The following is a 27,987-nucleotide window of genomic DNA, read 5'->3' as shown; positions in this document are numbered from 1 at the left end:
CTCATTTGGAAAAACAATCAAAATGTTACATTCCTTTAAAGGCCTATTATATATTGAGGGCTTACATGCGTGAAGGGGCTTATAAAGGGATGGCTGGTTTTCTTTAGCCAGTTAGTTGAGTTCTCTCAACTAAAACAATTTTTTTTTCCTGCTGACCTTCACATGGTTACTGCTTCACTTCTACAAGGGTAGGAACACGTTTACTTTCTAATCCTCCGCCGGGCCGAAACGGATATCCCCGGCTACTCCTTTAGAGTCAATGTGAAGCTTCTAAAAGCAAGCAAAGGCGTTCCTTCTAAAACAGGCCGAAAATGCACGGGAGGTTAGCCTTGGATGTGCCACCCTCTAGATGCACATTTTCCCCATGTGAATTCTCAAAACTTTGCATGGGGGTTATTTTTGAGTTTTGAGAATTTTGCTGGGGAAAATGTGCATTTAGAGAGCGGCAAAACCTCCCATGCGTTTTCGCCCGTTTCCCCCGCCTTTTCGTTATGTGCAGCGAGACGTCCTTAGGGCGACTTTGCAGCTGGCTCTTGGGTTCCGGAGCTCGGCGTCGAAGGAAGGATCTAGCAAAGCAGTGACCATGGCAACCAGAGCTGCCCCAGCTTCAACAGGAGGCCAGGCAGGCTGCCGAGTGGAGGAGCCTTCTCCTTTCTGGCTTCTTGGTGGAGTTCAGCCAGCACTGCAGGGGTGGTAGCCAGCTAGTAACCATGCCTAAGGGGAGGCGCGCCAACCCTAGCACCGCACGGGATGGTGTCTGGGTAAGGCGGTAGCGGTAGAGGAGCTGAGAGTTCATGGTAGTGGAAGCGTTGTCCTTCTGCGACACACCACATGCTCAATCCTGCTACTCCAAATCAATCCAGAAGAATATCCCCCTCCCCATCTTGTTTCTCCACTCAAAAGCGGCTGGGTTTATAACTAAGGTTTCCAACTTCCAGGCAATAGCTGAGATCTCCCGCTATTACAACTGATCTCCAGCCGAGATCAGTTCACCTGGAGAAAATGGCCTCTTTGGCAATTGAACTCTATGGCATTAAAGTCCCTCCCCTCCCCAAACTCCGCCCTCCCCAAACTCCACCCTCCCCTCCCCAAACTCCGCCCTCCACCCCAAAAACTTCCCACCGGTGGCAAAGAGGGGCCTGGCAACCCTACCTATATATAACTGCGCACCGAGCCCTAGATTGAAATCACTGCTGCACACATAAACATGAAAGGGAGGAAATCCTCCCTTTCATTGTTCTTATTGTAAGTATGATACAGCCATGAAAGGGGGGTTGTGCTAAATAATCGGGATGAAGTCATCCTAAATATGCGCTTTTAGAGACAGGTAGTTCAAACAGCAGATTGCTTATCGGCAGTGGGCCAGGGTCTGTAGCCATTTGATTCGGAAAACTAATTGGATTGGGGGGAGGGTGTCTGGTCTGGGTATATTTTCAAAATGCACAGTAAATACCACTCAGCATCCTTTCATAATATTCAGACTCATGAACGACTGGAACACCACCCACCACACCACCCGCCATCTTTTCAGGGAGTCCTTATTGATAGATTTTCATTTGCAACTGTAAATGATTATGGATAGGCAATCAAGAGACTATAGTTGCTTTAGATTTAGTAAAATACAGTGTGATGATTTGTTATAGGGTTATCTACTACAGTACTAATGTCAAACTAATGCAGATAAAAATGTTAATACTAGCCCATATCACACACAACCATTTCCTCTGGGGACAATGTTGTACTATGATTGTCTGGAAAGATTGTAATAGTAGATCAGAGGTACTGTCGGTATATAGAAATTCAGCAGCCACTCATTCAGAATATTTAGCAAACCTCCCATGTTGACTGTTTACATTATTAAATCCTTCATTAGCTTTATTAACAAGGTGCTTAAGTTGCATATACAAAGCGGTACTTTCCTCTGGGTGTATTTCCAGCATCTCCCCTCCCCACAGTTACAGGCTGTTCTTAATCTTTTCGTTCTTTTATACGGCCTAGTTGGTTTGCTTTTCCATTTTTTCCATTTGCCAAGAAAATGCCTCATTACCTTTGTTTCTACCAGCAATAACACAATGGACAGTAGCAGTAACTGCTATTGTCGTGACATTCTAGACTGCAGTGCACACAGATTTAGCATAAATACTTTGGTTCAGTTTGCAACTAGTAAAATCCTGATCCTGTAACATGCTGAGCATGGTCAAGCACTATCACACACACACACCCCGCCGGTCAGGGTCTTTCTAGGAAGCTATGAACACCGCATTAACATTGAAGAATTTATAAAGGCTGCTCCCACATTAATTTCTCCTGGACTATTTTCAGAATTTACCCTGCCAATTTGAACATGTTTGCTGTGTACTGTGGCATTGCTTGTGAACTCTGCCTTTTTTCATCCACTTAATTATTTTACCTGCATAGCTCATAAGCTTTGAAAGCAGGAATTATTTTCTGTTCTGCATTTGATATAGCATGGGGGAGGGGGAATCCCATCTTTCTCTACTCTGAATATTATGAAAGGATGCTGAGTGGTGTATAATCTGCATTTAAAAAATGCACCCTGAATAGAAAATGTTTGTTTCTTTTGCTTGTGAAATGAAACAGTTGTGAGAGCCGGATTCTAAATGGAGCCTCTAGGTGTTGCTGTAATACAAGTAATAAAAACAGCTCCTATCTATTAAATGTTGAGTTTTGCTTTTTAAAAATTTATCTTTATAATAACCTTTTTCATAGTTTCAGCACACTAAACTGCTGCCGATATATCCCGAATCTCTCACTGCCAGTGAGCAAAAACAGATACTAAATTTAGAAACCGTTCGTCAGATTGAAAACCGGTTGCCACTGATGTATAAACTTCGAGAGAAGGTAAGTTAATATTCATGCATGTCAAATTTTACTTTAATTAAATGATCCATTTGTAATTGTTTAACTTCTTGCTAGTGTGGTACAATGGGACCAAACTAGGTGAGGTGTTGAGAGTTCCATAAATAGGTCTTCCAATCTATTTTTACTGGTAAATATCAGATGCTGGACACCCTGATATGGACTGAGGCTTTGGTATACTGGAGGAGGATTTACTGTGTCTTTCTTAAAAAGACTGTTCAGAATCCTATTTAGGTCTGTTTGATGGAGTTTATTCCCAGGAAAGTGCTGTCAGGATTACACTGTTAATCCTTCTCCTTGGCCATTTCTTGACCTTAAATTGTTCGTGGACCTGCTATTTGCCCTACTAGGAGATATACACAGGTCACTTGGTTGTTGCCTGCATGGTTCTCCCAATGGGTAAATAGTTCCAGGGCAGTTTGAGGTTGGGCAAATTCATGGGAGTGTGTTGGAAATGGTTAATAAGTTTAGGCTTAGTAAGAAGTTGCTCTCAAGGTCAATCAACTGTGGTTTAATTGACTACTATCATCGTGTGGTATTTGTTGGGCCCACAGTAATTAAAATCCAATTTTAGCAATAGTTGAGGGGTGGAGTATGAAGTTAAATTTTGGGAGGAGGGGGGCTGCACCTCTTTTTGCATATCATCTTATTGTTTTGGTCACTGATGAAAAAAAGGCTATACAATCATTGATCAATTATAGCCTGACCTGTCTAACTGATTTGACATGGATTTATTTTCTGTTGTTTCCACTACTGAGATGTTTCTGTATGTGAGCTTGCTCCTCTGATGATGGAGTAAAACCAGGACATCTGAAAGAGCAAGGTGACATTCAGTGGTATGTGATGTCATTAAAACACCATGTGTGAGAGTTTGCTTTACTTCAGCAATTTTTGAATAACTGCAAGAGAAAGCTTTATTTCTGTTTAAAAGAAAGTGGCGGATGACTGTGGGCAGCAGCTGACTGTCTCTAATCTCTCCCTATGAGGGAGCAATCTAGCTGTGAGATTAATTAACTTGCTTAGAGGTAGCCCTACACTATTTCCTTGGTTGTATCTCATTGTTTTGTTGCAGTCCCAGAAAAGTTTCAAATATAGCTAAATTGTTAAGTAGTTCAGTTTCTGTGAATTCAGTACATAAATAATGGGAGGAGAATCTAATAAACTATGGGTGCCGAAAAGAGCCTTAGGCTTGTGTTTCTCAAACAGCAGCCCACAATGCTTTTAAAACTGAGGAGGTTTCCAAAAGTTACTTGGGATATGGTAAGGTGATTTGCAGTTCAAAAGTCAATAATCTCACTGGACACGGCCTTATACTTTTTCCTCATAATGCACAGGCCCTCTTTGAGCTCTAGAACAGCCTGGACCACTTCCAGCTTTTGAGGTCCCTAGTAATAATTCTTTTTTTAAAAAAAGACAACCCATAACAAAATAAGGTATAACATTAATATTTATAAACTTTTAAACTCTTTCAAATGGCAGTCTATATCAGTTAACAAAAATGGTAGTTTACCAAGTTATGTCTTACTTGCTTTAATTTGAAGCTCTAAGTAGAGAAAACGTGCCACATTTCAACCCGATAGGGTTGTGCATAAAAACCATCACAAATGTTTTAATTCTTTTTTTTTATTTTTCTGCAACCCTGGGGTAGGGTTGCCAGGTCCCTTTTCACCACTGGTGGGAGGTTTTTGGGGCGGAGTCCGAGGAGGGCGGGGTTTGGAGAGGGGAGGGACTTCAATGCCATAGAGTCCAATTGCCAAAGCAGCCGTTTTCTCCAGGGGAACTGATCTCTATCGGCTGGAGATCAGTTGTAATAGCAGGACATCTCCAGTTAGTACCTAGAGGCTGGCAACCCTACCCTGGGGGGGGTGCCACAGGTCTGGAGAGAAATACCCATGTCTGTACCTAGATGCATTCCCAGGGTTTTTTGATCAGCAGAAAGGGCCAGGTTCAAAGTTAGATATATGATAGAATGTCCGGGAGCTCAGAGATCAAGACTTGTCCCTAATATTTATTTTCACGTCCATCTTGTCAGGAGTAAGCTTGAGTTTATTAGTCTGCATACACTTCAAAACTGCCTCCGGGCATCGGTTCAGGGTTTTTACACCCTCTCTGAGATCATCTGGAAGTGAGAGATAGAGCTGAATGTCATCCTCGTATTGGTGACAACTTGTCTCAGATCTCCAGATATCCTCATCCAGCAGTTTCATGTAGATGTAAAAAAAAAAAAAAAAAAAACATAGGGAACAAGATAGATCCTTGTGGAACCCCACAGACCAGAAGCCAAGAGGCCAACAGTTCCCCAGCACCATCTTCTGAAACCTGCCCTCCAGGTGGGACCAGAACCACCACAGAACGGTGCCTCCCAGTTCCAGCCCAGAAAGTCAGTTTTGTAAGGCACCATGACCTATGGTATTGGAAGCCTCTGAGAGGTCCAGGAGAATCAACAGAGTTACACTGCCTCTGTCCATCTCCTGGCCAAGGTAATCCACTGGTGTAGGTCATCCACCAGGACTCCCACATTGCTGATTCTCATTGCCTCAGCCCTAATAATAAATTATACCAACTTTTCTCATGTCTTCCACATTTCTTGTATTTTATTATTATATTTTACTAGCACAATAAGTAAAGCAAAGGCAATATGTAAATGATTCTATGGATTAAAACTAAATTGATGGACAGCTGTAGGTACTTGCTCTCCAATCTACTGTAATAATCCTGTAATTCTCAGCTATCATTAAAAAAAGGACTAATTTTCTAGATGTAATTGTTTTGGAGAAAAGCCTGTTTTTCATCTGAAATAAAAGATGCCATATGAAATGGTCCCCAGATTAATTTTAAATCTCACTATTTCTAGATATATAATGATTTTAATATTATACCACAGTGATAATTTGAGTACAATATTGTCAGGTTAGTCTTCTCAGTTGACATTTCAGATTCTAACAGTTTTCTAACTTAATCTGGAATCCTTCCCCCCCCCCACAAATATACATTAAGCCTGATTCACATTGCAGACCTAAACAGAGCTACACTTTTCTATGTCCATTGAAGTGAATGAGCTTAGAAGGATGTAACTTTATTTCACTGTCAAGTTCAAAAATATATAACATCTTGAGAAAGTTCAGTTGGCATTTGTATTTATACATTCACTGTGGATCTATGTTGTTCATATTAAAGATCAGAGAGGTTCTAATGGTGGGGTTTTACAATTCTTGAACAAGCTGAAATAGTTTAAATCAACATTGTTTACCTGAAGAATTGTTCATGTTAGCTTTGTTCTCATCTGTGAGCAAACATGTTCATAGTTGAATCATAATAAAAGATAGTGTCAGATTTGAATATACTAGTCACTCACTGAATTGTCATGTGCAGCCTGATCTTATGGTCCGCATTATTTTATTTATTTATTGTAGTTCATTTACACTCCACCTTTCTCCCCAGTATGGACCCATCATTATACATCATTATACTCTATGTTGTCCTCACAACAACCCTATGAAGCTGAGAGAGTGTGACTGGCCCATGGTCACCCAATGAGCTTCCATGGCATGAGTGGGAATTCAAACCTGGGTCTTCCAGTTACTAGTCTGACACTCCTAACCACTATACCTCACAGGATCTCCACACAATTTGGCTACTACAGCATGGGTGCGCTGACATCATACTAGCATAATGTCCAAGCAAAACAATACTATGAGAATTAAGCGATAATGTAGCATCATTAAAAGCCACTTTCATAGCATTCCTTGCAACAATGCCACTATGTACATACTAACTGCACATTAATTGAAAATGTATTAGACATGCGCATAGGTGATATCAAGGTACACACATCAGACAAGGGGAGCTTTGACTCTTGGAAGCTTATACCTCAAAAATCTTGTTGGTCTCCAAGATGCTACGGGATTCGAATTTGACAGTTCTCCAAGTCCACACAGACACACAACATACAACTAGGCAGCCAGGAAGAGTGGGATAGCCTTTTACTTAGTACATCTCTGGAATAGTGGGAAGGGGGGCACCAACGGATTACTGTAGTCGCAGGATTTCTTGCAGGCAGGACTTTGAATACAGTTGCAGCTCAGATGCTGAAGTGATTAGCTTACATATCTCAATCTTGTCGGGGGGGGGATACGAGCAAAAGAAGAAACACTTTTTCATCATAGAAGTCAGCCATTTCCATAGTCTAGTGGTAACCAAAGCCTTTATGTTTGAAGGGCTTGAATTCTTCTTTCAAACAGTGCCCACATGACACTGTTTCTGGGACCATTCTAGGTCCAATCAAACCAGACTTATGCAGGGAGTTCCAGACTGAAGTTTGATGTGTAGGGATACAATGTTTTTACAATGCTTTTCTATGGAGGAGGGAGCCGAACCCTTCGGGACCCCATAAAATTAGACCCCCTGACCCAATCTTCACCAAACTTAGGGGTTTGTGCAAGGAGACTCCCTTGAAGCTACACTGAAAATTTGGGAACTCTACCTCCAAAAATGCCTCTACAGGAGCTTTGAAAAATATCACCATAGACTAAAATGGGGCTAATTTTTTTCAGTAAACCCAGAAATAAAGCCGAATACCCCTTTACCGATATGGGTATTCACCTTTTCCTGGATTCACCGAGAAAAATCGGGCCCAATAAACCCAAACCCGAAATGTACCGATTTTGTTTTGTTTTGCACAACCCTACTCAGTAGTAGTGGTATACTGCTTATGTAGTGGTAATGACAGCATTGCATAGTGCAATGGTAACCAGTATAAATCCATTATGCTGGTGTCAAGTTTTGTTCTCCCAGTATGAGGAATTTAGTAGCAATCCTGTCACCACACAGTGGGTACAATTACTGTTATGATCATGCTGCTTCATTGAGAAAAATTGCAAAGTAGCCTTGGCCTGTCAGATCATGGAAAATTTCCAAGGGAGCCTTGGGACTGGACAAATTATTCATTCTGGTTCATTCTAAATTTAGGTTTTTAATATCTCAAAACTGAGGAGTTTGCAGCAGGACCACTTGGCTCTTTTCTCCACTGTAATTCTATTGTTATAAATTAAAGCTTTTGTATTATAAGCATCCTGTTCTTAATAGGATTATTCTACTACTAAATATCTGCATGGGGGGCGGGGAGAGAAGATTTGGTTTTTACTTCAACCATAGAAAATCTTTTCCAGATTGGGTTTCCTGGGTTTTGCTTAGCTTGAGTGACTAGAAATTGGCAACTAAAAGTAATAAAATTAAACATGCGTACATATACTTGTTAAACTTGTTAAATATGTAATGTGAAATTTTATATAATATATCGCATCTTCTTAGTGGGTGGCACTGAGCTCATAAATCTCAAGTTGACTCAATTATAAGCTTCTTTTTGAAGTCCAACTTTTATTAGCTGTGGATTCAATAGTGAGTCACTTAAGGAACTTTTGATATTTGTCCAAAAAAATTATGCCCATATGCACAAGGATTTCTCTAATCTGAAAGTTCATGTAATTGTGTAGATTATTCAGAAAATTGAAATGTTCTAAGGAGTGTGAAATAAAATGTAGATAGAATCTATTTTGTACCAATATAATAATACAAATTCACATGTGGCATATGAGGATGTTTGTATGAGTGCAAAACTAGATTCTTTTGAAGATGAAAGCTATTGTTCTATTAGCCATGCACAGGAAATATCATCTTTTATTCACTTATCTTTCTAGAAACCAGTGAACACGTTTCCATTTTCAGTCCATGACAATAGAGATTGCTTACTGAATGTAGGAGGGCACTTAGATTCTGTAAGTATTGTTCTAAGTATTTTTTTTTTAATAAACTGGTTCTTGTTAGAGCCTTCTATAAAAATATTTTGGGTTGGATCCAGCTATTATTTCTGCTGATGGAAGGAGTTTCTGTCAGCAGAATAGGTTTTTCTTGTCTTCTTCACCCCTCTGTAGCCAAAAATACTCCCTGAAATGCTGCTCGTCTGTACAGGAGGCCACATAGGAACAGTATAAGGAGTGAGCCAGAGATCTGAAGCGGAAGGGGGAATTGGTTTTTGCTCTTCTCTGAGACCCCTTATATGTAGCACTCTGTAGTGTTCTGGAGTGACATGTGTTATGGTGCCTCCTTTACTTCTTTCATGTTTCCTGCTTATTTTCACTGCCACCAAAGGCTCTTGCCTTAGAATTCTTAGTTGGACCCAAAGGACAGGATGGCTTAGTTACATTTGGTGGAATGACAGAACGGTCTTAAACATAAATAGAGTGTATTTAGAAGTAAAACAGCGCAACAATTTTTGTATAGTTCATAAGCGTCACGGTTTCAGGTCAGTATATAAGCGTATTGGTTTCAGACAGGTACAATTCTTGTTTCTCTAACGTTCCTTAAATAGATCAAGACACAAAGGCTTATTTTCTCCCTTGCCACCTAGGCAACGTCCACAAATCTTAATTTCCTAAGGTTACTTAGGCTAATACTTTCCACATAGAACGTAGATGTCTCTCACACTCTGTAGCCAGCGCCTCACTCAGTATCCTCTCCCTGACACACACTGAGCAAAACTCTCCCACACAAAGCTTCTCAGAACAAACCAGTTAACTCGGCCCCTAGGGTATAGCTATCATCCAACCATAGCAACTTCAATCACCCATTCAGCCCACCTTTTTCTTACTGTAGAGGTCTACATTTTAACCCACAGCAACACACGCATAAAAACCTGACATTAAAAAACAGGAATAAAACGCTCACACAATATTTACATATCAAAACACCACACCCCTCTGCCATTAGTAGACATCTATTGCAGGATCCAACCCACTTTATCTCTTGATATTGGAAAAGAAAAGAATACAAAACTCACAACAAATGGATCTGAGTTACTGCAGCATCTGATTTGAATAGTTTAAGTCTCTGAATTTGTTCCTTTTAAATGATATAAACAAATTGTCACATATCTCTGCCCTGGTTTCTGTTTCTTGTGATGGCAGAATGTGAAGGAATCTTAAGCTTTTGTATATACAGATTATTTAACATTCAGTAGTGTCAACTGTTTGCAGAGCTTCAAACAATTTATTTGCTTAATTTTTTTTATTTAAATAGCTTATATCTTGCAATCTGCAAGCTCTTAGTGGAGAATTTAAAAGCACCAGAAATCTGTGCAACATCAGAATAATGGTAATAATTACTGGCTTTTAAGAAGTCTATAGCTATCCAGACTAACATACATCTAGAAGACAGAATTGTTATCTGATATGTATTGTACAGGTGATAAGATGACCATAATATGTATTACAGTAGAAGCTGGTACATGTTTAAAAATGTAGGATTGGGTTTAAAGATACTGTTCCAGTGGCATAATGGTGCCTATACTATATTAGCACGACAGCATTGTGTTGGTGGATTAGGGAGATGATCTTTTTTTTTGCAGATTACCCGTTTTGGCCGACCCCCAGGAATAGAATTTCAGGATGTCCCTATGGGCTATGGCAGGAGGGGGAAGGCAGCAAAGTCCCATTCCACCAGGTTTGCTGTGCTTATGGTAATTTGGATCCAACCGTTGTTTTGTTATTTCATTAGTGACATAATGGATTCCAAATTTCTCTTAGCTCCCTGATGTGTGTTTCTGCGATTGTGCATTCTTCTGCTGCAGGTAGATTAGAAAGTGGAATACTTGCTTCTTCTGCTTATAGGATAAGAATAAAATCTTCAAAAATAGATAGGCGATCACCAATATGATCTCCCAACGTTTTCTGCAGGCCCAGTAACATAGTAAAAAAAAAAAGTTATCTACCTTAAACAATAGATTCTTCCTGAAATATATTTTTTTCATTTCTTTTTAGGGGCTAGGACGAAAAAAATTTAAACGTGAGACATGTCAACACTATGGCCAGAACTTCTCCTTTTTGGCCCACGAACCCATTTTGAGCAGTACTAGCTGTCGTACCGTGTATCAAACATCGTTTGTTCCATACCCAAACATTGAACAGCCCTTTCCAGGGCGATTTCCCAAAAGCCACGTAGAGAGATCCAAAGCTTTAAATCCTGCTTCTAAGAATGATTGCACATGGCTTTCAGAATACTATACTGGTCGTAAAAAATTAATTCCTGATGATCCTGTTACAAGTACTCTCCCTGATCCTAAGGAACTACGTGATGCACAGTTGATGGAATAAATGTTCATATAAAATGGATACTGAAGCACATTCCAGTTTGAATTTGCAATAAGCTTTTTAAGTTTAGCAGATTCTACCTTGATCATTGTACCTTTTTTCCTGGAATAGAAATGACTTTAAGAACCTAAGCTGCATTACAGCAACAGGAGTTGAACAAGAATAATCACATTTATACAACCAATTTTTTTTTACAATGGACCAATGTACTTGGAAAGGACCAATGTACTTGGAAATGTACAAAGGACCAATGTACAAAGGACCAATGTACTTGGAAAAGAGGAAAGGCATTTTATGTTCGCATAAATATAAAATTGCTTGCATTTTTCCTACCTCTGGACAAGCCCCAAGATTTCCCACTGTACATATAGAGCCCTGGAGTAAGTGGAACTATTGCACACTTGCATTTGATATAGACTATGCCTCTGTCAGAACAAGATATGTTGGGGAAGATAGTATTTTCATCTTTAAAGCTAGCTCTAGGCTTGGAAGATGTGGAAAACATGTCAGTGACTGTCACCCTATCTGTGCTCTTATATATCATATCCAGCCCTTCGTTTAAGGTCCTCAGAGTGGCATCCATGGTTATTGCCTCCCTCATTTTATTGTCATCATCAATCCTGTGAGGATAAGATTTCTCCAGGGCCACCTAGTTCTGTGGGTATTTGAGCCCATGTATCTTCAGTCCTAGTCTATCTGTGCAGTTCTAAACATGTCTACTTAGAAGCAAGCCTCACTGAGTTCAATGGGACTTAATCCCTATAAAGTTTACGTAGGATTGCAGCCTATGTTGCACTGGCTCTTAGTCCTTCCCTATTCTGGCCACCTGTGAAGTTATCAAATGTATGGAACATACATTTTACATATTACACGTGTTTATTACATTGTTCCCAGATGTTTCAACTGAAATCGACCAATTGACATGTTACCTCATCTTTCACCATCAAATCACCTTTATATTATGGGCATGCCCTTTGTTCTGGAACTCTAGATCAGGGGTGTCGAACTCATTTTTTCCGAGGGCCGAATATTACATAAATGTCATTTGGCCGGGCCGGCCATGCCTCGCCAGTCCAGATCAAGAGTGAGGGGTGATGGCTGGCTCGTGGGCCAGATAAGAGCTCTCAAGGGGCCGGATCCAGCCCGCGGGCCATATGTTTGACACCCCTGCTCTAAATGTCTTAATGCAGAGCATCTCAGCTTTCTAACATTTTATATACCATATTGCCAAAGTGTTCTTTTGTGTGTGTGTGTCTGTGTGTGTGACAGTTTTGGGCCAGTAACTGTACATAGAGTCTTCTGGATTGTTATCAGTACTTCCTGACTGCAGCTGGCTGACACCCACCCACAAAGCTCCATTAATGGTCAGTGTGTTCTAAACTACAGTAGGGAAATCATTGCTTTCTGATAACCGGTTGCCAGTGTTGTGTTCTTGTACAAAAAAAAAAAAAAAAATTCCAGCTCGGCACATCTGGCTCAAAGATGCAGCTATTTTAATTAGGGGTTTTTATCTTCTAAGCTTTTTAATGGCCTGCTTCTGTTTTATGGATAGATTCTGTGCTCCTTATGTCTATCTAATGGCCTTTTTTTAATACTGTAGTTTTTAATTGTAAGCCACCTAGTGCAGGGCTCGGAGCAAGTGGTATAGAAATATTCTAAATAAATAAATAGCCCCATGCACACATGTTGATGCCTTCAGCTAAAAATCTTAAGACTAGGTTGTATCAATGGCCATAAAAGGTCAAGGTCAACCTCCCAGATATTAGCTGTTCACCACCAGTGCCCTGTGAATGTGCATTACGATATTAACAAATCAACACAATGGAAAACCATTTCAATTTGTCATAATTTATAATGAAAATAAATTTTAAAATTTAACAAAAGCCATTAATAAAGCTGATAGGAAGAAAGTAGATTCCTTTGAAATGTGGTGTTGGAGGAGAGTGTTACGGATACTGTGGATTGCCAAAAAAACCAAAATCAGTGGGTTATAATCAAGCTTGAACTGACCCTAGAAGCTAAAATGACTAAACTGGCTATCATACTTTGGTCACATTATGAGAAGACAAGAGTCACTGTAAAAGACAATCATGCTAGGAAAAGATGAAGGCAGCAGGAAAAGAGGAAGACCGAACAGGAGATGGATTGACTCTATAAAGGGAGCCACAGCCCTCAATTTGCAAGAACTGACCAAGGCTGTTAAGGATAGGACGTTTTGGAGGACATTGATTCATAGGGTCGCCATGAGTCAGAAGGGGCATTGACAACACTTAACACACACACACACACATTAATATTTGGTAATATTCCTTGCTATTGCTGGCACTGGCTTTCTGGTTTGGAGTCCATGGAGCAAAAACAGTGGGGAGGAGGAATAAAAGAGATAATTTAATGGCATGAAGGCGCCTTCCCCCCAGCTTCACTTGGTGTGGTGTCAGGGATAGGGTGCTGCTGTGGCCAGCCACGTGGGGGATCAGCGTAGTGTAACAAATGGAAAACACCTCTTCCTCCCCACCTTCCTTGGTCTCTTGGATGTATGGTGTAGTGGCTAAGAGTGATGGCTTGGAGTGGTGGACTGTGATTTGGAGTACCTGGTTCAATTCCCCGGTCCTCCACATGAGCGGCGGAGGCTAATCTGGTGAACTGGGTGGGTTTCCCCACTCCTACACATGAAGCCAGCTGGGTGACCTTGGGCTAGTCACACTCTCTCAGCCTCACCTCACAGGGTGTCTGGTGTGAGGAGAGGAAGGGAAGGTGATTGTAAGCTGGTTTGGTTCTTTCTTAAGTGGTAGAGAAAGTCGGCATATAAAAATCAACTCTTCTTTTTCTTCTCTTTCTGATTTGTCCAAGGCAGGAAACCTTGGTGCACCCTGGAAAATATTGTCCCAGGGTACCTGCATTAGTAATGCTAGGCCGCCCAGGATGACAAGGAGCATCCAAGAAACATCAAAAGTGCCAGAAGAAATGGCAGGTGGGGGTGGAGAGAGATTCTGTGTTTTGTCAAGTTTGTGTTGGTCAGCTTCCTAGTCTGTCCAGGCTACGTCAGCAGCAGCAGTCCTGTTTCTGTGTAGAGGGGGTGGGTGGGAATAGAAACAAAGCAAGCAGGATTAATAAAAAAAAGAACAAAAACAAATAATGTTTCACAATAAAAACAAACTGGAAAAAAACCTGTATGCTCCTTGTAGATACATTATTCCGGCATTACATGATAACCTACGATCAGGATCCTAATCAACTTACTGTGTTTTCATTGTTTTGTAAGGAGGGATCAAAAGCAACTGTAAATAAGGACACTATTTCACTTCTCAGTCCATTAAAAAAATCCTATCAGTACTGGGTAGAGATGCCACGTCAAAATAAGTTATTGTGCAAGATTTCAAAAATAGTTTTGTGCAGCTTATCAGCAAATGCTGAAATAATGATGATGATGATTTTATTTGAAAAAGGCCCCCCTGTTGAGATGCTTGGGGTGCCGCTACACAACATTTTGAAATGCAAAACAATTAACGACATCATTAAGCAGTAGCAAAGCCAAGAGCATGGCATCATTAAAAGAAAGTGATTTCTTGTTGCAAGGCAGGGAGAAGCAGCCTGTCTGTTGCGGAATCAAAATTTCCATAGCATTAGCCAACAATTTCATCCCCAAGCAGGTTCCAAACCAAAGTGCACGCCAATCATATAATATGTGAAGTACCCCATGCTGTTTGGCACACTCAAGAGGGCAATCTTGGTCCTCCTACAGAAGGAAGAAATGCATTCTTACTACATTTGTAATGTTTATCTGGGGTCTAATGTTACAAGTGAATGTAGTGAAGTCTACTTTGTTTATGCTTTTTACAAGCAAGGAAAGATTCTACAGTTAACTCTATCCAGCACTCTGCAATCTCGACTTTACTTATTAATGTTTCCCCATTCTGGTATATTTTAAAAAATTTGGATCCCCATTTTCCCCATGTGAACAGCTGGTAATTAATCAGATGAAAATTTGTGCTTTGAAAAGTAACCTGAGTTTGGACTTGTGGAAACTGCAAGCTCCCCCTCCTGAATTTACAGAGAAGAAGACCACAGATATTAATATAGAATATGAAGCACATACCCTGATTTCTAAAAAAGAATATACCACTGACAAGTTGAGAACATGTCACCATCACTGCTGATATAGTTCATAATAAAGCTCAGTAAAGCCTAATGATCCCCATGTGTTTCTGCTAAGAGAAGTGAAATTTTGTTACAACTCAAGACTATTCTGTAGTTTCTTCCCTATGACCCAAAAGTAATGGCTTTATAGCTATGTCCACCAACCCAAAAGACAGTTACAGCCCATTCCTGAGGTGTCAGCAGCCGGGGATGGTGGGGAGGAGGCACCGCCGCAGCGCCTCCTAACCTGTTTCCTCGCCGAAAGCTCAAAGAAAACCTTTTAAAGGCTTTTTGGTTTTTTAAATGGGGCTTTTTGCCCCATTGAAAAGAACGAGGCTGTGCCTGCTAAAAAGCAGGTGCAGCAACGCTGTTCGTCCTGGTGGCATACCCGGGGCGAAAGGGGACAGGAGGCTGCCTACAGGCAGCCACGCCCCCTGGAACGCCCACAGAACGCTGGCACGGGCCTTTACGCTGGCTGGACGCCAGCAGAATGCCCGTCCTGGTGTCCCTGGGCAGCGCTGCCACGGCAGCACCAGGAGACCGGCATCCGGGCCTTCCCGCCAACGTCTGGGCCGCTCTGCACAGTGTAAGTGGGATGGCCGCCGCCAGCCATCCACTTATGTGGGCGCAGCCCCTTTTTCGCCTCCTGAGCACTTTCGGACAAAGAGCTCAGGAATGCGCTGTTAGGTAACTAGCGAACATACATTTTCTTTTCAATCGTAGAACATTGATCTAAAAAAGTAGGTGCCTCTAGACTTATGCAGAATGCCTTTTCCCCGTCACAATAATCTCTCACATGTTTTGGAATCTGAGAGAAGACTTCCCAGACCAAGGAGTATGTCTTCAAGGCAGGTTGGATGTGTGTGGTTTAAAAAAAAAAAAAAAAATCTTAAACTGCCACAGTTTATTCTCCAGAATCTCTCACGTATGTGTAATTTATTTTAAATATCTGTACCATGTCATTAGGACAAAGTCTGTATAAAATGTGCAGGCAAAAAAGCTTTTTCTGATGAAAACGTCTAGTCCATTTCCTTAAAGTGCTTTACTATGGGAATAATGTGCTGATCCATTATAGAAATGCAATAACTTCCAAAGCAGTTACATTTTGCCATTTCCTCCCCTGTAGATTTTTTGCAATATGTTTCTAGAAATACTTTATGTGCTCTAACACAAAACAATATCTACAGCAGTAATAATAAATTAGATGCAGTGGGAATTCAAGCTTGTTGCCGTGTCCAAGGTGATATAGTGGAAATCATTCATAATGAAGAAGAGAGTAATTGTTATGCAGCATTTTTGTATTAAGCATGGCCCCAAATTATCCTGAGTATACAACAGAATGTTCTTGGGGCTCTCATACAGCCAATGTCTAATAAAATGCATGTGAATATCCCCCTATTTGCATAACTGAAGTGTCTATAAATATAAACCTTCCCTATTTTAAACTGTACCAAATCTCAATCCACTCTGAGTATGTCCTAGCTTCATCATTAATCAAAAAATACCCAAATCAATAAACATGCAAAATCAATCTCCTTGTGATTCCAGTATGCAAATATGTTACATATTGATGGATTTTTCCAGAATTTAAAATTGTTGTGTTCCCTTTCTCCCAGGAGTCACTGTGCCTTTTAATATTAATATTTGATGCACCTCTGCACAAACAGTCTAAATACAAGATCAAACACAACTAGTTTAAAACTATTTGTCAGTTGCTGCCTTGGGTCTTTTTTATGTTAACCTGGGTGACATACTATGCATGCCCTATAAGTAGTAAAACAATAAAATCTCAATCCTGTAAGTGAAAGTAGACATCCAAGCCATTTCTAACCTGTTTTATGGTTAACAATACTCAAAGGAATTGCATGGCTAGCTCTGCACCTGACTTTTAGAATTTCTAGCATAGCAGTTGGTGGACATGGGGCTTCTAATCCTTCTCTTAAGGTATATTGTCTGAAGAAGTGGTTCACTGATCTCACTAAGGGAAAGGACTGTCAGTTCCGACTTCAGGCAGCATATCAGAAATGGGGAATGAGATGTGCTAGATCTATCACACTACTGAAACATCTATATTCAGTGTAATTCTAGACCAAGTTACTTTTGAGCTCCATGGAAACAAAGGAGGCATATTTGCAAACAAATGGATTCAGGATTGGGTTGCCAACCCCCTAAGGAAGTTATGCATATCTTTATTGAGCTGCTGAGACAGCCCATGAAGACAGGCTTTGTAAACATGCTTTCACGATGAAGGCAGTATCACAGGAGTGCATATATTTGGGACTAGAGTTCCATGGACTCTAGTTCAAATGCTTCCATATAACTGGTTTGATAATTAGGGTGTTTCATAATTCCTATTGCCATATAATTTCTTTCAGTGACTTGGTCATGGAATAACATTGATACCCCCCACACGCATAAAACAGAGACTGGAAAGAACTGCCTATGGAATACCACACCTAGGGTTTCTTACCTTCCTTTCACTGCACCCCGTCCCCTCCCAAAGGTGCTGCTGAAGTTTGGGGGACTCTGAAACCAGATATGATGAGGCGCAAGCAGGTGCAGCCAGAAGGAAAAATTAACGGCATCTCCAGTTAAAGGGACTAGGCGAGTAGGTGATGTGAAAGTCCTCTGCCTGAGACCCCGGAGAGCCGCTGCCAGTCTGAGTAGACAATACTGACTTTGATGGACCGAGGGTCTGATTCAGTATAAGGCAGCTTCATGTGTTCAACAGCTCCCACCCCACACAGGTACAGAAGCACTTTCCACTAATATACGAAAATCCAGCCCATGTTGGATCCCAGCCAATTTCTTTAAACTTATTCAGATGATTTCTAGTGATTCCTTTTGAAAGCATAAGGGAATGTAAACTTGCTCCTTGTTTTTTCCCTCCTATTGCACAGTGTGATTTGTTTTTAAATAAGTGCAATGCTGAAGTCATTTAAAAAATTTAAGTCCTTTCCCCCCAATACTGTTTCCAGCATTTGCATGTGAATATGAGATACCCTGCTGTTTGATTAAACTACAAGCTTTTTTAAAGCCTATAAGAATCCAGATTCATGTGCTGTAGAGTCCTTTCCACTTGTATCACAAAGGTTGTTGTAGGAAAAAATGATAATATTCTTGGAAGTACATGACTAATGAGAATATATATAGCACTTCTGAGACAGCTCAAATGTATAATTATTGTGCGGATTTCACAGACACATAAATATAATGATCTTTGGGTAAGTAAATTGCTAGCTACCAATGAAATAAATATGGTCCCTTCAGAATTTGAAATTATTTGGTACTGTAGGTGGTGGGAAATGATTCACCTTAGCTGTTATCTCTGCAACAGTAATATAGAAATATATCTGCCAGGGCTGGAGCATTTACATTGTTCTTCATATCCTGTGGAGTTTGTCAGAAGATCTCTGGTCCCTGCTGATTTCCAACCCCTTATTTTGATAAGCCACAGCACAGCGTGAGTCAACAATGGGTTGGAGCAGCTAATATTGTTTACTGAAGTAGGCATTCTGCCCATAATATTTTTTCCAAGAAACGCTCATGTATTCAAAGGTCAGGTGGATGCTGAATTGTCTGATTAACATGATCTCATCTTTCTAAGAGTAACATGGCATACCCGCCTTGGGATAAAATTACACTGTTTTTGTTAGCCAAAAACAAGCGAAATAGCACAACTCTGTAATATACAAATCACAATAATCTATGCTTCCTGGTCAAATAAATCTTGTCCTGAGTGTGAAGTGCTTTTTAAAAAGCTTATCAGAGTTTTCACTAATCACATTGAACTACTGAAAAAAAAAGTATTCCGCTCCTGTTCACTCTGATGCCCAGCAGGATGCAAATGGTACAAAGTAGTTCTGCTGGCAGGATTTCCTAAGGCAACATCATATGCACTGGCCTCCTAAATTGCAACTGGCACTATACAAAAACCTGGTAGTAAGTCATAAAACCAGGGTCCAATAAGCATTTTCTTCAGGGCCAGGTAGAGACCTGTAACACAGTGCCTCCCATATGCACACGCACAGCCCTATTCTGTACATATAGGGTGCTTTCACATATACTGAATAATGCACTTTCAATCCACTTTCAATGCGCTTTAAAGATCGTTTGCAAGTGGATTTTGCCATTTCACACTGTAAAATCCAGCTGCAAAGTCCATTGAACGTGGATTGAAAGTGCATTATTCCGGATGTGTGAAAATGCCCATGGTCTCATGAGTCATGAAAAAATAACTTATTCCTGAAACAATACAAATAGACTACCGTATATTCCCATGTATAAGCCGACCCGCGTATAAGCCGAGGTGCCTAATTTCTCCCCAAAAATGGGGAAAAAATAGGCACCCGCGTATAAGCCGAGGGTCGGCTTATAACCCCCCCCCCCGCAGGCTTACCTGACAGGGCTCTCCAGCGGCGAGGGTCCGGCGGCGGCGCGGCCCGGGGGGGCCTGGGCAGCCTTCCTGCGGCTGCAGGAGGCTGCCCCAGGCCGCTCCCGGCGGGAGGAAGCGGCGGCGAGGCCCAGGGGGACACGGAGCAGCCTTCCTGCGGCTGCAGGAGGTTGCCCAAGGCCCCTCCCACCCGGGAAAAAGGGCGGGGGGGCCGGGGGGGCCGGGGCAGCCTTCCTGCGGCTGCAGGAGGCTGCCCAAGGCCCCTCCCGCCCGGGAAAAATGGCAGGGGGGGCAGGGCAGCCTTCCTGCGGCTGCAGGAGGCTTCCCATGGCCCCTCCCGGCCAGGAAAAATGGCGGCGGGGGCTGGGAAGGGCCGAGGCAGCCTTTCTGCAGCTGCAGGAGGCTGCCCAAGGCCCCTCCCGCCCGGGAAAAATGGCGGGGGGGGCGGGGGGGCAGCCTTCCTGCGGCTGCAGGAGGTTGCCCAAGGCCCCTCCCGCCCGGGAAAAATGGCGGGGGGGCGGGGGGGCCGGGGGGGCCGGGGCAGCCTTCCTGCGGCTGCAGGAGGCTGCCCAAGGCCCCTCCCGCCCGGGAAAAATGGCAGGGGGGGCCGGGCAGCCTTCCTGCGGCTGCAGGAGGCTTTCCACGGCCCCTCCCGGCCAGGAAAAATGACGGCGGGGGCTGGGAAGAGCCGGGGCAGCCTTCCTGCAGCTGCAGGAGGCTGCCCAAGGCCCCTCCCGCCCGGGAAAAATGGCGGGGGGGGGCGGGGGGGCAGCCTTCCTGCGGCTGCAGGAGGCTGCCCAAGGCCCCTCCCGCCCGGGAAAAATGGCGGGGGGGGGCGGGGGGGGCAGCCTTCCTGCGGCTGCAGGAGGTTGCCCAAGGCCCCTCCCATCCGGGAAAAATGGCGGGGGGGCGGGGGGGCCGGGGGGGCCGGGGCAGCCTTCCTGCGGCTGCAGGAGGCTGCCCAAGGCCCCTCCCGCCCGGGAAAAATGGCAGGGGGGGCCGGGGCAGCCTTCCTGCGGCTGCAGGAGGCTTTCCACGGCCCCTCCCGGCCAGGAAAAATGACGGCGGGGGCTGGGAAGAGCCGGGGCAGCCTTCCTGCAGCTGCAGGAGGCTGCCCAAGGCCCCTCCCGCCCGGGAAAAATGGCGGGGGGGCGGGGGGGCAGCCTTCCTGCGGCTGCAGGAGGCTGCCCAAGGCCCCTCCCGCCCGGGAAAAATGGCAGGGGGGGGGCAGGGCAGCCTTCCTGCGGCTGCAGGAGGCTTCCCATGGCCCCTCCCGGCCAGGAAAAATGGCGGCGGGGGCTGGGAAGGGCCGGGGCAGCCTTTCTGCAGCTGCAGGAGGCTGCCCAAGGCCCCTCCCGCCCGGGAAAAATGGCGGGGGGCGGGGGGCGGGGCAGCCTTCCTGCGGCTGCAGGAGGCTGTCCAAGGCCCCTCCCGCCCGGGAAAAATGGCGGCGGGGGCCGGGGGGCCGGGGCAGCCTTCCTGCAGCTGCAGGAAGCTTCCCATGGCCCCTCCCGGCCAGGAAAAATGGCGGCGGGGGCCGGGAAGGGCCGGGGCAGCCTTCCTGCGGCTGCAGGAGGCTGCCCAAGGCCCCTCCCGCCCTGGAAAAATGGCGGCTGGGGCCAGGGGGGGCCGGGGCAGCCTTCCTGCGGCTGCGGCGATGGCAGTAAGTTTCCCCCTCCCTCCTCCCTCCTCCCTCCCTCCCCCCGTATTGACCCGCGTATAAGCTGAGGCCGGCTTTTTCAGCCCATTTTTCGGGCTGAAAAACTCGGCTTATACGCGAGTATATACGGTATATCATGGTGATGGGGTTGCAGCCCAGGCCTTTGGATCTTATTTTCCCCTCCCCATGCGTAGACTCTACCTGTAGGATGTACCAATATTATTCAAGATGACCAGTTGGCAGGACAAAGAGGGAAAGTCATTCTAACAGTCCTTGCATTCAATACTTGGTCACTGAGGCTAGGAAAGAGGACTGCTAGTTGTCACGGAACTCCTGCCATCCCTGCTTTAGCAAAGTAGTTGTCTGAAGCCAGTACTGTTTGTACTCCATGGAAAATCCCTCTGAATGACCAGTAGCAAGATGTAAATCTTTCTGCTAAAGCTCTAAGCAACATGGCCTGACTTAGACCCATCAATCCTTCCTCCATACTGACTGCTGTTACAATTCCTTTAACATTTGTCTCTGAGTAGGACCTGCTCCAGAAGGCCATGTAGACAATGTAGTAAAGATTGTGCCAGATTATATACAGACTATTATTGTCAGAAAGGAAGCCACAGCCCTCAGTTTGCAAGATCTGAGCATTGATTCATAGGGTCGCCATGAGTCAGAAGCAACTTGACAGCACTTAACACACACACATTATTGTCACGGAGCCCAGTTCTGTTCAGTCCCTGAGGTCTGAGAACACTTGTTGTAAAACTGAGGAGGCATTTGAGGGGAGGGCGAGAAATCAGAGTATGGGCATGGGTGGACAAACCCAAAGCAAAACTATGCAGAAGAATGGCTTTCAATTTGGGATCAAGGCAGACTTTAAATTCATGCCAAAACTGCATCCTGAAAACGCAAGGAAATGCGGCGAGAGCAGAGTGACTACTGAAGGTCCGAAAAATCATGCATAATTCCAATGAAGTGCCGAAGTAGTCCAGGAGTGATTGGGATGCAAACTACCTGTATAAAAGGCCATTATCAGTTATTTCTTTCTAACTATCTCCTCCTAGTTTCCATGTATGAATATACCTGTCATCCCTTTCCTCCCACTCATTGTTTAAGATGGGATAGTGCCAGTCATGTCATCATATGATCAGGCTTGGAAAGATTAGACTGATGTTGATGAATGTTGATGAATAATGATTTCAGTGTTTACAGTGCAAACTGATAATTAATGTAATATTTCTTGACAACAATATCAATTTGAAGATAGGAAAAGCAACAAATGCTGCATAAAGCATATGTTCATATGATTGATAAGAGAATACACACAATTTAAAAATGGTTGGTGCAAGGAAATTTCACATTTGGGGCTTGTTAAAAAAACCTTTATTTCAGATGCTGGGCTGTAACATTTTTGATTCCTACAGTTCAATCATAGGGGGGGGGGATGCACTCCAAATGGACTCTTATCTGTCTATAAGGATTCCATGCCATGCTCAACAGAGGTGAGTGGTCAGGAGAAGGTACCTGATTTTCCATTGCTCTTTGTTGTGCTATAAAATCAAACCAAGAAAGTTGAAAGTCACAAACCCTGAGCCAAATCTAGTCATGAGCAACAAGCTGTACACAGCAACTGGTGGTACCTGATGAACACATGAAACTGCCTTATACTAGCCCCATTCATAAGTTACAGTGGACACACATACAATCCATGTACAGTGTACACTTGCTTGTTCTCTTTCTCTGTGTTGAGTAATTCTCATGTTACAGACAACCCATGCACAGCTGAATGTGTGATACCAACCCCATTTTTATCCAGGTACTGGTCCCTGGTTTCATTTGTGAAGCGAATGCACACTGGCTCTTTCTTACAAACAGCTGCACAGGCAGAATGTATGTCCATTCACTATAATGTGAACAGGGCTCCTGAGTCAGACCATTGGCCCACCAGGGTCAGCGTTGTCAACTCTGACTGGCAGCAGCTCTCTAGGATCTCAGGTTGAAGTTCTTCACCATCATCGACTACCTTTAACTGGATATGTCAGGGATTGAACCTGGGACCTTTTGTATTCACAGCTGCTGTTCTACTACTGAGCCATGGCACCCAAAGTGCACCTCTAGCCCCATAAATAGACGCAGCCAGCCAGCTAAATGGAATCCACATTCAAAGCACAACAGTTACATGTGCAGAAGACTTCTGTGTGTGAACCTCCTTTGCTGGAGTGGGAGGAGAATCTAGGCAAGCCTTTAAACATCTGATTTTTTGCACTATTTTGGAATTAATTGACCCAGTGTTATGCTATGTTACTGCATAGCTACCTTCATTCCCACATTTCTGAAAACGTATTTTTAATTTAAATCTGAAAAGGTTACTTCTTGCAACTTGCCTGTATATAACTGTAAGAGAAGACAGGATTATAACCTAAGGAGATATGTTTAGTATAAATAGCCGTATTACCTGTCACAATTAGCTCAAAGCATTTGATTCTGTGTAATTTTCTTTAATTTTGTACAACATTTGGTACTGAGTCCCAGCCCACATTAGACCTCTGCTTCCATATAAATCAAAATTTAAGACAGGAACACTATTTTAAATTAAAATAGAAACACTATTATGTCCTCTTTTCATTAATCGTCGTGCTTGGTTTACAAAAAGAAAAGAAAAGGAAAAGGAAAAGAAAAGCAATTCATGATCATCAGGTAAGTACACATGTACTTATGCCTTCACCAAATCACATGATAAGTACCTAAGTATCTAATATCCTTATTTTCCCAAGTCCACCATCTCCAAACCACACTGTAAAAATAAAAAAGAAGGGGCCAATAAGCCCAGCATTGGTGTTATTCCTAGTAAGTGAAGCATTGTAGGAACAGGATAACCTGAAATGATTCATCCTCAGCTCTCTTTCACAAACATTTTCATTATCTTCTATAGCCACATTTTGTGGCTCAGCCGAGATCAGGTTTGCCAAACCCTTAATGCAATCTGCGTAGCAATCCACGCAGTTCTAGCTATTCACGCTTTCTGGTATTCACTGAAAGGCTCAATATTTGGTAAATAGCCTAGCAACGGATAAACTGCTGTCGACGCACAGGCAGTGGCCCAAACCAAGTTAATATAATTGTCCATAATGTATTAATTACCCCACATCCTTAAAGTATATGCAGCAGATCTCTCGCTGGAGCACCGGAGCTCCAACAACAAAGTATACCGTAATCCCAGGTTTGTCTAAATTCATTAGGGCAGGATAAGCTCTGAAATCAATTTTCCGTTAAATTATTGGAAGCCTCACATCAAATGCCGCATGAGAAATGTGACTCAATAAGATCTTCCATGGACTAGGAGTAATGGTGGTACCCAGTTCCCACAAGCACTCAAGACTCCACCACTTTGCTCAGTCACCCCTGTTGAATGTTCACTGGACATGCCAACCTAAGTGCCACCATGACAGAAATAATCAACAAATAGAACAAATAGGCCTAATTTGGGCGTCTGTCTTGCAAAAGTATTGTCATTCAATTTAACACTAAGTACGATGTCTTATTTACTTACTTACTTATTTACTTTATACCATTTCTCCCCAATGAGGACCCAAAGCAGCTTATATAGTTCTCTCTCCTCCACTTTGTGGAACCTTTGTGAGAGTTCACAACAACCCTGTGAAGTGGGTTAGGCAGAGTGTGTGTGACTGGCCCCAGATCAACCAGCCAGTTTCCATGGCAGAATGGTGATATGAATCTGGACCTTCCAGATCCTAGTCCACTATGACACCCTAACCACTGACAATTCAATAAACAAGTCCACAGTGCTAAGCACATTTATGCATGAGTAAGCCCTATAAAGGAAGCCACGGCCCTCAATTTGCAAGATCTGAGCAAGGCTGTTAAGGATAGGGCACTTTGGAGGACATTGATTCATAGGGTTGCCATGAGTCAGAAGCGACTTGACAGCACTTAACATACACACAAGCCCTACTTAAAGCTATAAGACATATTTATAAGTAAACATATCCAGACTGAGCTGCAAAATATTTAATACTTTCAGCTCTTACCACTTTAAAAAGTCCTGTCATTCATATATATAACCATATTGTTCCATATGGATGTACCGAAAGGTTTATTGGGTCTGTCTTTAGCACTGTAAACATCTACAGCCAGCCTCTCAAGCTACAGTCATAGCAGGTGTCCTGAAGAGAACTGAAAAAGAGGCAACTCAGTATTGGAAGTAAGTTATAGATCTACAAGAAACCTATTAAAATGCACACAGTATATGTTCCAAAGAAACGTCTTCCAAGGACCAGTGGAATTCCAAGGAGAAAAAATGAACACACGGTAGGAAGGCCACATTCTAGAATGCGAGCTGCAATTCAGAAGAGAAACCCCCTTATGTCTGCTGTTTCTAGTCCAGAGAAATATTCTGAATAATCTATCATGCTTACAAAAGAACATCACTGGTATAAAAAGTGGCAAGCCATGAAGAATAGAGATTAAGCAGGATAATACATTCCACTTAGTAATGTTAAGCCCTCCCCCAGCTCAAGTGATAAATTCAAAGACAACCATTTTACTGAATCTAAAATAATAATAATAATAAAAATTCTTGGCAATTATATCACCCCAGATAGTTCAGACCACAGACTGGATGGTCCCCGAAACTTCTACAACTAAACATTTCTTTTCAATCACTGTAGTTGTCAGGGAAAAAAAAGAACACTTCACAAAAGTAGGGCTCTGTAACAACGAACATTTTAGATAGTCTCTCTGTGATTCTACTATGCCTATCATTTCGGTTCACCATTAATTTAGAATTAGTTTTTATGCTTCGCTGGGCAATTTGCAAGGTAATTTTCTTTTTTGTTTTCCTGGCTAGTGTGATCCACAGGCTCCTTAAATGAGAGCATTTCCATTTGATCTCAGTGGAACTAAGTATAAAAACAATGGTTTGTGGGTTTTAAAGCATAGCCAATGTCATAGAAACAATTCACGTGATCTTCTGGCTCTTGTGTGTTGGATAGGGCATAAACTTCAGGTTTCACACCACTCCAAACCTTCCAAACATGGGTTGACTGATGGCATACAATATTATGATTTGCTCTAATCAAGAATGATTTAGATCTGTGTTTTTCTGAATTCCCACTTTCAGGGAATACTTTTCACACTGGCTGGTCAGCTATAGAATGCCAGACCATCAGCCTGCATCTGGCAAAGAATTCTGGGGCATGTTGTAAAGTACACTCTCAATTTACAACATGGGTCTTTTATGCATGGGAATTTAACCTTGGGATCGACGCTTTCTTTACTCACACTTTTCTGATCTGAATTCTCAAAATCCTATGCATGGTGATTGTTTGCCCCAAAGAAATTCCTGGCGTATCAGGAGTACTGCAGAATCACCAGCAGAAATCCGGAAGCATCTGAGTCCCTGCCCCTTGAAAACACTGCTTTGTAATTGGCTGTAGTGTTCATTGTTAGAAAAACATCATCACCACCACCACCCCGTCAGCTCCCCTCTGCCCCCAGCGCCTGGCCATTTTACAACCCAAGTGCCACCAGGGAAAAAAAGCCAGTGCTGCAGCCCAGGGCTCAGCTACCCATCCCCTGCATCACGGAGCTCACAGGGAAGAGAAAGTTAAGCTAAGCTCTGGGTGGCAGCCTGCCAATTGGCTTCCCCTCCCCTGTTATCGGAGATTGTGGGGAAGCACCATGCTCAGTTACCCTTCCCCTGTGATCAACCGGGACTGGAGAGGGTGGCCAGAGAAGTAAGCAGCCACATGGCTGCTTACCTCTGCTGTATCAATGACTTCCCAGGGCTTCGTGGTGGGGATGGCTGAAGGCTGGCTGGAGGAGGAGTGGGAGGAGTGTTAGATTCTTAAGGGCTTACTGCTACCATTCAGAGGGATCGGATCGTTGATCATGGTCTATTGAAAATAAAGCTTGAGTCACACACACGCACAAAAGACACAAGACGTTTGTCTTAGTAATAAATGATCTTTACTCTAAACTCAGGGTAAGGGAAATTCACTGGGAGCAAAAAGAAATAAACTTTCTACATTCTAAGTTCCCTAACCTTGCCAGAAGCCTCTGGCATTTGCTAAGCTTACTCTCGAGTAGGCATTCTTAAACAGCAAGAAAGCCTCTCCATCCTAGCAGGCTGGCATCCAAAAGGGTAACTAACTGTACTGCTTTCACTTCCAAACAAAGGATATCGAAAGTAGTTAAACATGCAAATTGTTGTGTACGTGATAAGCAGGCACGATTGCAATGGTCACCATACTGACCACTTGGTTAATTACAATATTAACCCTTAACTGTCTGACATGTAGCAAAGCTCGCTATCTAATACCCAACAAGGAGGAAACACAAGAATGGGGGCGTGAGTAAAGAGACCTGCACTTTGGCTTATGCACAGTAATGGCAATGATTTGACCTGGGTTGATCTTGGAGAAGAACTAAGAATTGAGTTAAAAGAGCATCGGGAAGAGCCAGAGAGAGTGTGGGGTGGGCATGAGGTCAACTCTGAGGGATGAAAAATTCATACACAACTCCAAGGAACAACCGAGTCAGTCCAGGGGCGAACGTGAGTCAAAGTACACATGCATCAAAGACCACGATATCCTGGAATTTGGCTCCATTATAGTTTTACATGAATAATAAGCTTCCAAGGAACCCCAAGATTCCCTAGAATCTGTTTGAAATCCAGTGATTTAGATGACCTAATAAGCAAAAGCATGTGGTAAATCACACTGAAAAATAGTAAGCCAGAAGAAGAGTGGTTGAGTGAA

General features: G+C 43.0%; 1 protein-coding gene across 1 annotated transcript in view; it reads left to right on the top strand.

Annotated features, from left to right (window-relative positions):
• Positions 1–710: 710 nt before the first annotated feature.
• The window catches only part of TEX36 (testis expressed 36), a 62,692-nt gene continuing 35,415 nt past the window's right edge, over positions 711–27,987 (top strand). Inside the window, exons 1-5 of the mRNA XM_056850478.1 lie at positions 711–761; positions 2,731–2,862; positions 8,577–8,654; positions 10,695–10,977; positions 15,518–15,747. Coding sequence (XP_056706456.1) covers positions 711–761; positions 2,731–2,862; positions 8,577–8,654; positions 10,695–10,977; positions 15,518–15,747 — 774 coding nt within the window. The remainder of the gene's footprint in view (positions 762–2,730; positions 2,863–8,576; positions 8,655–10,694; positions 10,978–15,517; positions 15,748–27,987) is intronic.

The sequence above is a fragment of the Euleptes europaea genome, chromosome 5 (assembly GCF_029931775.1).
Source record: "Euleptes europaea isolate rEulEur1 chromosome 5, rEulEur1.hap1, whole genome shotgun sequence".
NCBI classification, from domain to species: Eukaryota; Metazoa; Chordata; class Lepidosauria; order Squamata; family Sphaerodactylidae; genus Euleptes; species Euleptes europaea.
The sequence above is the reverse complement of the archived record's forward strand: the minus strand, read 5'-3'. Positions and strand labels throughout refer to the sequence as shown.